Below are 13,003 nucleotides of genomic sequence, written 5' to 3'. Positions count from 1 at the left end.
TAATTTAAAAAGGAATCACCTACTCATTAGTATAATAAAAGTTGGAAAATGGGAAAATTATTAAAATAGCATCACAATAGAATCTAAAGTAGCTATTTAAAGAATGAGGGGCCTGGCACAGCGGCTTATGCCTGCAATCTCAGCACTTTGGACAGAAGGATTGCTTGATGCCAGGAGTTTGAAACTAGATTAACATAGTGAGACCCCCATCTCGACAAAAGGATTAAAAAATTAGTGGTCCGGGCGCGGTGGCTCACGCCTGTAATACCAGCACTTTGGGAGGCCAAGGCGGGCGGAACATGAGGTCAGGAGACCGAGACCATCCTGGCTAACATGGTGAAACCCTGTCTCTACTAAAAATTCAAAAAATTAGCTGGGCATGGTGGCAGGGGCTACCACTACTCAGGAGGCTGAGGCAGGAGAATGGCGTGAACCCGGGAGGCGGAACTTGCAGTGGGCCGAGATTGCGCCACTGCACTCCAGCCTGGGCAACAGACCAAGACTCCATCTCAAAAAAAAAATTAGCTGGGCATGGTGGCATGCACCTATGGTCCCAGCCACTGGGGAGGCTAAGATGGGAGGATCGCTTGGAGACTGAGGCTATAGTGATCGCAGAACTGCACCCAGCCTGGGCAACAGAGTGAGACCCTGTCTTTTAATTAAACAACAATAATAAATTCATAAAAAGGAAAAGGGGGACTCTAGAAAGGCAGTTTTTGAAAGCTTCATAGAGTAAGACACAGCAGAAATGAGAGCAGAGGAATTGGGGTTTGGAGCCAGGGAAGTGTCGGGGATTGGTGGGGGGAAGCAATCATACATTTTTCTTTATGTAGAGATGGGGTCTTGCTATGTTACCCAGGCTTGTCTCGAACTCCTGGCCTTGAGCAATCTTCCCATCTCAGCCTCCCAAAGTGCTATACAAGTGTGGGCCACCATGCTGGCCACAATCCTACTTTTAATAATTAAAGAATTACAGCTTATTTTCCTATGATTGACATAAAACACTAGAAATGTCCTTTCTTCCGGGGCCCTTTATAAACTAGTAAGCAACATATATACTATGGATTTGGAGGCATCAGTATTTTTCTTAAAAGAGGTTGAAATTTAGCTTTTCCTGACTCAACCCTGAATAACTTCAGTAGAGCCTTCATACACAATTCTATTTAAGTCAACAGATAAAATAATCATATGATTGTGTACTTACAGTGTTCATAGTCCAATAAAGAGTTTAAACTAGCTAATAGAATTTGGAGTTAAGTAGATGGAAAAATCACCACAGCTGAATCAGAAGCCAAACCTTCTGTCAGACACGCAGACATTTATCATCCCAGTTTGCACGTGGTTGGCTGTAACGTTCTATTCTGCCAAGCATAAGTTCAACAAGACTTGGCTGTGTGGACAGGGGTATTTTTTTTTCTTCCTGCCTGCACATTTCCCAAGAGGGCTGAAGGAGTTCAGGAAATGCCACCCCTAGCCTAGGCATGGTGACTCATGCCTGTAATCCCAGCTGTTTGGGAGAGAGAGGTAGGAGGATCACTCGAGGCCAGGAATTGGAGACCAGCCTGGGCAATACGGTGAGACTCTGTCTCTGGAAAAAAATTTAAAAAAAATGAGCCAGGCATGATGGTGCATGCCTGTGGTCCCAGCTACTCAGGAGACTGAGGTGGGAGGATCTCCACCCCAAAACATGATGCTTTGGTATGCTGATCACTCTGAACTGAGGGTATGTGGGGAGCAGCTCATACAGGCAGAGGATTTCTCTGAGCTTCCTCATCTAAAGAGATTATCCAAAAGGAACTTAATTGTCATGAATTCCCTCCCCAGGAAACTCACCAACCAGGGAAGACTGGCTCCTATCACAGGAGAGGAGAGTAGACCTTGACAACACACGCAGACTTTGTCACCGGCTGTTACCTGTTCTTCCGACAGTCCGTTTATCTTTCCCCCAAACTGTTTACTCTCCCCTAAGTTACCTAATCATCTATACCCTCTGTCCTAAGAAGAGGGTACAGAAGCTTCTGGATCTCACTGGGTTCTGGGACATTTGCTTTTCTTTCATGTGATGTCCCTGTGTCCACATCTAATTTGTATACCTTTTCTCCCGTTAATCTGACTACTGTCAATTTCTTTCATGGACTCAATTATTGAATTCTCAGAAAGTAGAAGAAAGGTCTTCCCTCCTGTAAAGAAGGAAAGACTCCTGAGCTCAGGAGTTTGAGATCAGCCAGGGCTACATGCTGAAACCCCATTTCTACTAAAATATAAAAAGCCAGGCATCCAGCCTGGGGAACAGAGTGAGACTCTGTCTCAAAAAAAAAAAAAAAAAAAAAAAAAAAAAATATATATATATATATATATATATATATATATGTGTGGCAGTAAAAAGAAACAAACCCTAAATTTATCACAGTGAACTCCAGCAACTGAGAAGACCCAAGTGAGCCCTTCCCAAAACAGCCTTTCTCCTGTTCACAGGCAACCACCATCCTGACTTTTCACACTGACTTCTCAATGTTATACAGATGAACTCACAGACAGGTAAGTTTTTGCCTAGATTATTTTGCTCAACTTTGTGTTTATAAAATTCATCAAGGTTTTTACACGTAGATACAGGTCATTATTTTTTATTATTTATAGTTGAATTCCATTGAATTTATATACCACCATTTACTTACCCACTTTGCTTTATTTCCAGTTTTTGGCTATTAGAAATAATGCTGCTATAAACATTTAAATACATGTCTTTTCATCAACTGTGCATGTACTTTTCCGTGGCCTACTCCACAGAGTAGAATGGCTGGTGCATGTCTAAGGTATACATGGTTTTCTAGGTAATAGCAGATAGTTTACCAAAGTGCTTGTTATAATTAACCCTGCCATGAGCAACATTTGAATTGAAGATCCATCAATTCCACTTCCAGTAACAGATCCCGAGAGATGTGTACCTGTGTAAATCAGGATACACATACTTCAGTGATTACGATTGCAGTGTTGGTGATAACTGCAGACTAGACACAACCCAAACAATCATCAGGTATAGAAGGCATCGGCAGCCAAGCACGGTGGCTCACGTCTGTAATCCCAGCATTTTGGGAGGCTGAAGTGGGCAGATCACCTGAGGTCAGGAGTTAGAGACCAGCCAGGACAACATGGTAAAAGCCTGTCTCTGCTAAAAATACAAAAATTAGCTGGGTGTGGTGACGGGTGCCTGCAGTCCCAGTTACATGGGAGGCTAAAGCAGAAGAATCGCTTCAACCTGAAAGACAGAGGCTGAAGTGAGCCGAGATTGCACCACTGCACTCCATCCAGCTTGAGTGACAGAACAAGACTCCATCTCACCGGGTGGGGGTGGGGGAAGGGATCAGCTTACTGTGGCATGCATATGGAAACTCTAAGATAATGATACGTCTATATAGTGAAACGCATACACTCTGTTTATTTATTTATTTATTTATTTTGAGACGGAGTCTCGCTCTGTCGCCCAGGCTGGAGTGCAGTGGCCGCATCTCAGCTCACTGCAAGCTCCGCCTCCCGGGTTCACGCCATTCTCCTGCCTCAGTCTCCCAAGTAGCTGGGACTACAGGTGCCCGCCACCTCGCCCGGCTAGTTTTTTGTATTTTTTAGTAGAGACGGGGTTCCGTGTTAGCCAGGATGGTCTCGATCTCCTGACCTCGTGATCCGCCTGTCTCGGCCTCCCAAAGTGCTGGGATTACAGGCTTGAGCCACCTCGCCCGGCCATACACTCTGTATACATACATAGTGAGAAAGATACATACTACATGCAGTATATATTATATATAATGAGATAACACTATCAATAAAAATTAAGAAGTTGGAATTACACACAACATGGATAACTACAGAAAATGAAATATCAAATGGGAAAGACAAAAAAAAATACATACAGGTAAGCATAAGCAAAACCATATAAGATGTATTCCTGTAGCTTAAATATGTAATCATGAGGAATAAAATTACAAACAGCAGCATGGAGGACTCATCTCAGAAGAAAAGGTCAAGATGGGGAAGGGATACGCACGAGTTTTGAGGAGCTCAGGATCATTTTTTTCTCGACTTGGGTATTAGATTACATATTTGTAAAGCAGTACTGTATTGTATGCAATTTTTTTCCTATACATACCTCACAAGAAAACAAGTTTGAGAAAAAATAGTTCTGGGTTCAAGGTAATAGACCTGAAATTTCTGGGTTTCATGTCAGTGAAATGTGTAGAGGATCTGGATTGTGAATGCCTGAATTAATACCCTAGCTCTGCCACTTTCCTGTGTGAGGCTGAACAAGGCTCTTAGCCTTTTTGTATGGCTTTTTCTCTTTATTGAGATGGAGTTTCGCTTTTGTCACCCATGCTAGAATGCAATGGCACAATCTTGGCTCACTGCAACCTCCGCCTCCCAGGTTCAAACAATTCTGCTGCCTCAGCCTCCCGAGTAGCTGGGATTACAGAAGCCCGCCACCGTGCCGGGCTACTTTTTGTTTAGGTTTTTTTTTTGTTTTTTGGTTTTTTTTAGTAGAGACGGAGGGGTTTCACCATGTTGGCCAGGCTGGTCTCAAACTCCTGACCTCAGGTGGTCCACCTGCCTTGGCCTCCCAAAGTGCTGGGATTACAGGCATGAGCCACCGCACCCAGCCTGTATGGCATTTTTATCGTCACTAATATATAACGGGTGGAAATGGAAAGCAATAGGAACAGTGACTGATACAGAATAAGTACTCAATTGATGGTGACTAATACTGGTAACTTACATCCTCTGCTGTATTTAATCCACAACAATACTAGGCTCTGCTCAGAAGAGCAAATGTTTCAATAGGCTAAGTGAGTGAGTTGGCCTGAAGGACTGTGCTCTCTTCCCTTTCTGCACTGGCCATTTGACTGGCAAATTCAAACCAAGAACCCGGTCCCGTGCCCGGTTACGACAGGCTCACAGGCCAAGGGCTGATCATAAGGTCATTTACCAAGCCCTGGGTGGCTCACTTTCCTAGGGTGGAGCCCTTTAACCACAGGACTTGGAGAACCTGACCCTACATGTTGCCTGGATTACAACTAGCCCCCATGCCTTAGGATTCTGTATCACAGTTGCTTCCGCTCTCTTACCTGGGAAATAAGTTGGGCTTCCTTTACATGAACAAAAGGAAGATCTTTCTTGAATGCAGACAAACATGTTTCCAGGACTACTTTGCAGGAACAGTTTCTGAGAGGGACTACAACTCCTCAAAAACTGTGCTTTTCAGGCCATGAAGGAATGCACCTGCAGCCTCATGACTTCCCTGGGTGAACCTCAAGCAAACTCTGCTCACCTGCTTAATGTCAATCTTCTTTAACCATGGCTACATCTGAAGCCTTCACAAAGCTGAATTTGCAGCTTCAGTTCTGTTGATTCTGGGTCAGATCTGATCCTGCATGAACATGAGCCTGTCAGAAGAGCCTTGGCCAAGTGGAATATTATGGCTGTCCTTGAATATTTGCCACTTCCAGAATTTTTGAGTATTACACCAGACAATTCATGGACTGTCATTGACCCATCAGAAAAACGTGCTGAAGTGGATGGAAAATATCATACACCTGCAGGACATACTCTTTCAATCATTATCTACTTGGAAGGGTATTACACCTGGGTAACTCTCTGAAACAAACCTTTAACAACAGCTGACTTAAAACACAGACAGAAAGCAATAGCCATCCAAATGCTGTCTGAGCTTCGTTTTGCTGCTGGGACTTAAGATTTTGGAGGCAGTTTGGTCCAGTCATTCTCAAACTGTAATAAACACACAAAACACTGAAAGTATTATTAACACATGATTCTCAATCCATAGGTCTGGGATTGAGTGTATGCCTCTGTGCACGCCCCCTGCCCGCCCGCTCATGTTCTCTCTTACTCCCCAGCCCTTGAAGGGGTTTGAGTGTATAAAGCACTCATTCACATATTGAAACTGGGCTTCAACTCTGCTCCCTCCTCAGATTTGGCACACTACTGTAATTTTCTCTAAACCAGGTTAGTGAACCCAAATCCCACTTCTCTCAACGTGCATTCCTCAGACCAATTCTGGCACTTGTTAGAAATGCAAATTCTTATGCCGCAAACCAAACCCTGACAATTAGAAACCTGGGATGGAGCTTGCACAGTTTAACAAGCCCCCAGGTGATACTAATGCCCACTCAAGTGAGGAAACAACTGCCCTTGCCAGAGGGATATACTAGAACAAAGTAGAACCACTGGAGAAAAGCAAACACTATATCCAAAAAATGGGGAAATTAAATTATGCAGTTAAATTGTAATTAAAATGAACATGGCTTGAGCAATACAACACGTTTCTGATTCAGAAAAAACGTTTTATAAGCATTTATAACAGAGGAGTCATGGACTAGACAGGGTTGGCAGGTAAGGAGGAAGAGGCTGGAGATATGTAACATTTCTACTTACATAAGAGAAGGTAGCTTCAGCCACTGGTAAAACGGGCAGCAAAAATCTGTAGAGGAGATTCTGGTGGAAGAGTATGTTCAGGGAATATTGCCTTCTAAGTTCCACTTATATATACTGAGGCTGAGAATTGAAAAGAGAAGATACATCACGTCATTCAAAATACAAGTGCATGTATCTAGAAGTTATGTAAAACGTGCTTTGTGTTCCATGAAAAGGGGAGATACAGATGCGCCAGAGGAATATTTTATAAAAACGTAGTTTTCTGTACACTGACAAAGATTCTTTGCTTGATCAAACTTTAGTTAGGCACCTGAACCTTCTCTGGTCCGTGCACTTCCCTTGTGAAATCCAGCTTTAGCAAGAACCTCCTTACTTTTGATATCTGATCTCCCTTAATATCTTACCAGGTTCAGGGGCCCGGCGAGGTGGCTCACGCCTGTAGTCCCAGCACTTTGGGAGGCCGAGACCATCCTGGCTAACACGGTGAAGCCCCGTCTCTACTGAAAATACAAAAAATTAGCCGGGCGTGTTGGCGCGTGTCTGTAATCCCAGCCACTCCGGAGGCTGAGGCAGGAGAATGGCGTGAACCCGGGAGGCGGAGCTTGCAGTGAGCAGAGATGACACCACTGCACTCCAGCCTGGGGGAGAGAGTGAGACTCCGTCTCAAAAAAAAAAACCGAACAAACAAACAAAAATATCTTACCAGGTTCATCATCCTGCACCATTCCCCCAAGTGCTGTTTGATCACCCTGGCCTGTCTTCAGCAAAAATCCTTTTAGGCTGGTTTCGCCATAATCCCCCTAACCTTTGAGGTTTCTCCTCGGTAAATTTCCATTCACAGACCTCCCAGCCTGCTCTTTGGTTATAAACTCCCACTTGCCCAGGCTGTATTCAGAGTTAGCCCAATCTCTACCTGCAGAGGTCCCTGTATCTATCACCATGGTGACCCTTACCTTGCTTTAACAAGCATAATTGAATAATTTTTTTTTTTTTTTTTTTTTTGAGACGGAGTCTCGCTCTGTCGCCCAGGCTGGAGTGCAGTGGTGCAATCTTGGCTCACTGCAAGCTCCGCCTCCCGGGTTCACACCGTTATCCTGCCTCAGCCTCCTGAGTAGCTGGGACCACAGGCACCCGTCACCACGCCCGGCTAATTTGTTGTATTTTTAGTAGAAACGGGGTTTCACCTTGTTAGCCAGGATGGTCTCGATCTCCTGACCTCGTGATCCACCTGCCTTGGCCTCCCAAAGTGCTGGAATTACAGGCATGAGCCACCGCGCCCGGCAACTGAATAATTTTTTAATGCACACACATAAAATAAACCAAACAGCTATATGTTTTATTTATATTTTTTTACGTTATATGTTATATATATATGTTTGCACATGTATGTTATGCAAAATCCATACCATCTTTTAAGATAAAATATGTGGTACTGTGGCAAATTTGCTGTGCTTCTCTGGCCTCTGTCCATTAGAAACATTTTGCTAGAAAAGTGACAGGATAGAATCAAAAGCAAATTCAATATACACATATGCACACACAGATATGTACTTTATAAGAGGAGTCTCATTAAAATAAATTCTACCCTCAAACTTACTGAAAAATATTTAAAGTATTTTGAAAATCTATTAAAGACAACACAATATTTTAAAAGTAAGGCACGTGAACAAATTTGCCCATAAATGATTTTTGTAACCATAAAATTCATGTAAAACGATGTTTGTATTGTTCTACATAAAACCAAGTGCTCTCTTTAGGTCACATTTGTAAAGCCAGAACTAAAAGAAAAAAGTCTAAAATTAATAAGGAAAGTAGGATCCTTTAAAATCTTATTTTATAGGGTCCATTGTTAAGACTGTAGAGGAACATTTATGTTTTTTAAAAAACTAAATCCACAACATAAACATTAGAGAACATGAAAAACAAATACGGAACACGGGCTTCCCGCGGCCGCGGAAAATAACCCTGAGGAGCAGCACCAACATCCTCACTGCGCACTGCGGTGCAGACCAGGGCGGGTTTGGCCCCTGCGAGCGGCCACTGGCCCCGACACGTCACCTTCCCAGAATACTCAGGGGCGAGCCGGCCGCGCTGAAATGATGGCGTATTTCCTGCAGGCTGCTGCAATAGTGGCGGGTAGGAGGAAAGCTCCCTCATTTTCACCAGGTGGTAGGCATGGAACATCCCCTGAAACCTTATGCAGTCATCTTGGTTTTTCTTCCCTAGCCTCAAAAAATACTTCAAAACTACTAAATTCCTCCTTCAGGAGAGTCTAGGAATAGGAGTTTTAAAATAATTAAGACAACATAACATCTACTATAAAACATACATCCATGTAAAAAGCATTTGATCCAGAAGGAACTAAATCATTGATGGAGAAAAAAATGACATCATAGATCTCAATGGAAATGTTAGTTTCTTCTATTCCTACTTACCTGGAAATTTATGGCCTTTAAAAGCTGATTCTGAGAGGTGAAGCCAGCAGGACTTCCTGGGTCGGGTGGGGACCTGGAGAACTTTTCTGTCTTACAAGAGGTTTGTAAAATGCACCAATCAGTGCTGTGTAAAAACGCACCAACTGATGCTCTGTAGCTAGCTAGAGGTTTGTAAAATGGACCAATCAGCACTCTGTAAAATGGACCAGTCAGCACTCTGTAAAATGACCAATCAGCAGGATATGGGCAGGGACAAATAAGGGAATAAAAGCTGGCCACTCCACCCCAACCACCACGGGCAACCTGCTGTGGTTCCCTTTCATGCTGTGGAAGTTTTGTTCTTTCCATCTTCACAATAAATCTTGTTGCTGCTCACTCTTCAGGTCTGTGCCACCTTTAAGAGTTATAACACTCACTGCTAAGGTTCAGAAGGTTCTCAGCTCATTCCTGAAGTCAGTGAGACCACAAACGGACCAGACACAATTCTCAATTAAAATTTCAAATGTGCATACTACTTCCTGAACAAACGCTGCCACCTAATTTAATACCGTTACCATTCTATGATCTACCTATAATCCATGTACACATATACTATGAAGCATATGTAGAAACAAACACCAATGTATGTATGTATATATATATTTTCTTTTTTTCTAGAGACGAGGTCTGGTTCTATCACATGGCCTGGAGTGCAGTATTACAATCACTGCTCACTGAAAACTTGAGTTTCTGGGCTCAAGTGATCCTCCTGCCTTAGCCTCCTAAGTAACTGGGAGTACAGGCTGAGTCACTAAGCTTATGTACCTATCTGATCTCTCTCAATATCTCTCTGTCCCTTCCCCTCACTTTCCCCCAAGTTTTTAAATTTTTTCACCTTGAAACATTAACCCACATTGCTCCTTAAAAGAATAAGTCACCCAAGGCCAGATGCGGTGGCTCATGCCTGTAATCCCAGCACTTTGGGAGGCCAATGTGGGTGGATAACAAGGTCAGGAGCTTGAGACCAACCTGGCCAATGTAGTGAAACCCCATCTCTACTAAAAATACAAAAATTAGCTGGGTGTGGTGGCGGGTGCCTGTAATCCTAGGTACTCGGGAGGCTGAGGCAGGAGAATCACTTGAATCCGGGAGGCAGAGGTTGCAGTGAGCCGAGATTGCGCCATTGCACTCTAGCCTGGGCAGCAGAGTGAGACTCCATCTCAAAAAAAAAAAAAAAAAAAAAAAAGTCAACCTGGCCAAAAAATCCCACAATGTGTGTTTATAATCGGATGTATATCGCTGATTATTCAAGGAATAAAAAACTATAGAACTAGCTGAATATCATTCCTAAATTTGTCACAAGGAGTTTTATAATTTTGGAATTATTCCCTGCCACCCCTTAAAATTTTTATAATAGCAACATTCTTCTATAATTACATAGATTTTTAAAAAGTCAAATTACAAATAAAAAGGCAAGGAATTTATAGTTTTGGGAACAATTTGTTATATTGTCAGGCTTATGTTGTATAATGCAACAAATAAAAGTTTATGCTATATTTTTGTAAGATGAAATCAGAACATCAACACTAGGAAAACAGATTGATTGGAAAATAACATCAAGTTGGAAGAGAGCTCCGTTGGAGAAAAGGGAGCATAATGCATACAGGAGGGATAACAAAGTTTCTCTGCTTAACCAAAATTTACTCAGGCTTCTCCTCCACCCATCTGTGGACCTCATTATAAAATCTAGTTTTAACATGGAAGCCTGTTTATCAAGAACTCTCTTCTCAGCCAGGCAAGGTGGCTCACCCCTGTAATCCCAGCACCTTGGGAGGCCGAGGTGGGCAGAACACGAGGTCCATGGCGAAAACAAAAGGTTGGTGGAAGAAATAGGCAAGAGGATAGGGGTAACATGTCCCACATAACTTCAAACCCAACAAGGCCAACAAAATTTAATCTTGAGGTGTGAGAATCAGCTTTTTTGATTCTACCTCTCACCTTACAGAGACACTGGGGTAGGGCTTAGGTTCCCAAGCCTCCAGGGGACTCTGTTGCCATGACTGCTGGAGTCAGCCCATGCCACAGTTCTGCAGGTTGTAGTCAGGTGTCTATGTCTACCACAGGTTGGAATTATGCACTAGTGAATCATAGGTCTGGGTCTGGGAACTCAGGGGTGGTCCTGCCCACATGGCTCAACTGAGTATTGCCCTAGTGAGGGCACTCTGTGGTGGCCCCAACCCAACAGTTCTGCTGGACATTGCCCTGGTGGGAACTATCTATGGCAGCCCTGCCCCTATAGCAGTTCTCTGATTGGGCCCTGAGGCATTCTTCAAGGCTTCCTCGGAAATTAGGTGGAGAAAGCCATGCCTTCACAGCTGTAGATTTAGCATGCCGGCAGTTAGCACTGCATGGGAGCTGCCCCATGTTTGGCTCCTTGTGTTTTCCGGAGGAGTGATCTGAGCTGTACCTGGGCCCACTTGAACCACAGATGGGGAAGCTGGGGAACGCTTCGCTTGACTTCAGGGAGGAGATACATGAGGCAGCATAGTCACTGAGCCCCAAGTTCCCACAGGTATCCTGGGTTTCACTGGGACCCTGGGATCCTTCCTTAAAATTGTTATTCCCTCAAGGACCTGGCACTTGAGTCTGTGATGGTTGTGGCATCCTCAGTGTTCTCTGAAATGTCTTCAGGGTCACCCTCCCATTGTGTTAATGAATAGTATCTGGTGTCCTAGTCATACTAACCTCCTTATCAAACGGTCAGTTGGCCACACAGTTGGTTTTCTCTCCTGAACACATTTTAAAAATTCTTCACAAGGCCAGGCTGTTAATTTTCCAAATCTTTATGTTCAACTTCCCTTTAAAAATAATTTTCTTTGGCCCTTTCCGGCAGGGACGACCTACCCATGAGAACAGGTCTCTTGCAAAGGATCTCCTTCATCCCTCTCCAGAAGAGGAGAAGAGAAAACACAAGAAGAAACGCCTGGTGCAGAGCCCCAATTCCTACTTCATGGATGTGAAATCCCCAGGATGCTATAAAATCACCACGGTCCTTAGCCGTGCACAAACGGTAGTTTTGTGTGTTGGCTGCTGCACTGTCCTCTGCCAGCCTACAGGAGGAAAAGCAAGGCTTACAGAAGGATGTTCCTTTAGGAGGAAGCAGCACTAAAAGCACTCTGAATCAAGATTAGTGAGAAACCATCTCAATAAACACATTTTGGATAAAATAATAATAATCATCATCATCATCTTTGGCCAGGCGAGGTGGCTCACACCTGTAGTCCCAGCACTTTGGGAGGCCGAGGTTGGTGAGTCACAAGGTCAGGAGTTCGAGACCAGCCTGGCCAATATGATGAAACCCCATCTCTACTAAAAATACAAAAATTAGCTGGGCATGGTGGCAGGCACCTGTAATCTCAGCTGCTTGGGAGGCTGAGTCAGGAGAATCACTTGAGCCCAGGAGGCAGAAGTTGCAGTGAGCCAAGATTGTGCCATCGCACTCCTGCCTGGGCAACAGAGCAAGACTCCATCTCAATAATAATAATAATAATAATAATAATAATCTTTTTTTTTAAGATGGGGACTCACTCTGTTGCCCAGACTGTAGTATGATCATAGCTTATTGCAGCCTCGACCTCCTGTGCTCAAGCAACCCATCCCGGCTGATCTGTTTCCCTTCTGATTATAAGTTCTATCTTTTTTTTTTTTTTTTTTTGAGACGGAGTTTTGCTCTGTCGCCCAGGCTGGAGTGCAGTGGTGTGATCTCAGCTCACTGCAAGCTCCACCTCCCGGGTTCACGCCATTCTCCTGCCTTAACCTCCCGAGTAGCTGGGACTACAGGTGCCCGCCACCACGCCCAGCTAAGGTTTTGTATTTTTAGTAGAGACGGGGTTTCACCCTGTTAGCCAGGATGGTCTCTATCTTCTGACCTCATGATCCGCCCACCTCAGCCTCCCAAAGTGCTGGGATTACAGGCGTGAACCACCATGCCCGGCCTATAAATTCTATCTTTAACTTGACTTTCTCTTCTCACAGTTTACTATAAGCATTTAAGAGAAGCCATGCAGTACCCTGAAAACTTGGCTTAGAGATTTCTTCTGCCAAATATCCTAGTTCATCGCTCTTACATTCTACCCTCCAAAAACTACTAA

General features: G+C 43.8%; 1 protein-coding gene and 1 long non-coding RNA gene across 4 annotated transcripts in view; one reads left to right on the top strand and one right to left on the bottom strand.

Moving 5' to 3' along the window:
- Positions 1 to 6,950: 6,950 nt before the first annotated feature.
- LOC139364072 (uncharacterized) overlaps positions 6,951 to 13,003 on the bottom strand; it is a 79,771-nt gene continuing 73,718 nt past the window's right edge. Inside the window, exon 4 of the long non-coding RNA XR_011625314.1 lies at positions 6,951 to 7,076. This is a non-coding gene — a long non-coding RNA (uncharacterized lncRNA). The remainder of the gene's footprint in view (positions 7,077 to 13,003) is intronic.
- Positions 8,520 to 12,058, top strand: LOC139364071 (small ribosomal subunit protein eS27-like). Of its 3 annotated transcripts, none has more exons than XM_071099412.1 (2): positions 8,520 to 8,574; positions 11,746 to 12,058. In XM_071099412.1, exon 2 carries the CDS (start codon positions 11,863 to 11,865, stop codon positions 12,019 to 12,021), a length of 159 nt encoding a protein of 52 aa, XP_070955513.1. In that variant the 5' UTR covers positions 8,520 to 8,574; positions 11,746 to 11,862; the 3' UTR covers positions 12,022 to 12,058. The 3 variants fall into 3 exon arrangements, with proteins under 3 accessions (XP_070955513.1, XP_070955514.1, XP_070955515.1); XM_071099413.1 differs by having other exon boundaries at positions 8,520 to 8,607; XM_071099414.1 differs by having other exon boundaries at positions 8,524 to 8,604.

This window comes from Macaca nemestrina, chromosome 7 (assembly GCF_043159975.1).
Source record: "Macaca nemestrina isolate mMacNem1 chromosome 7, mMacNem.hap1, whole genome shotgun sequence".
Classification (NCBI taxonomy): domain Eukaryota; kingdom Metazoa; phylum Chordata; class Mammalia; order Primates; family Cercopithecidae; genus Macaca; species Macaca nemestrina.
The sequence above is the reverse complement of the archived record's forward strand: the minus strand, read 5'-3'. Positions and strand labels throughout refer to the sequence as shown.

Excerpts from the sequence above, each read along its gene's own strand:
- LOC139364071 (XM_071099412.1), top strand. The coding sequence starts at position 11,863 with ATGGATGTGAAATCCCCAGGATGCTATAAAATCACCACGGTCCTTAGC.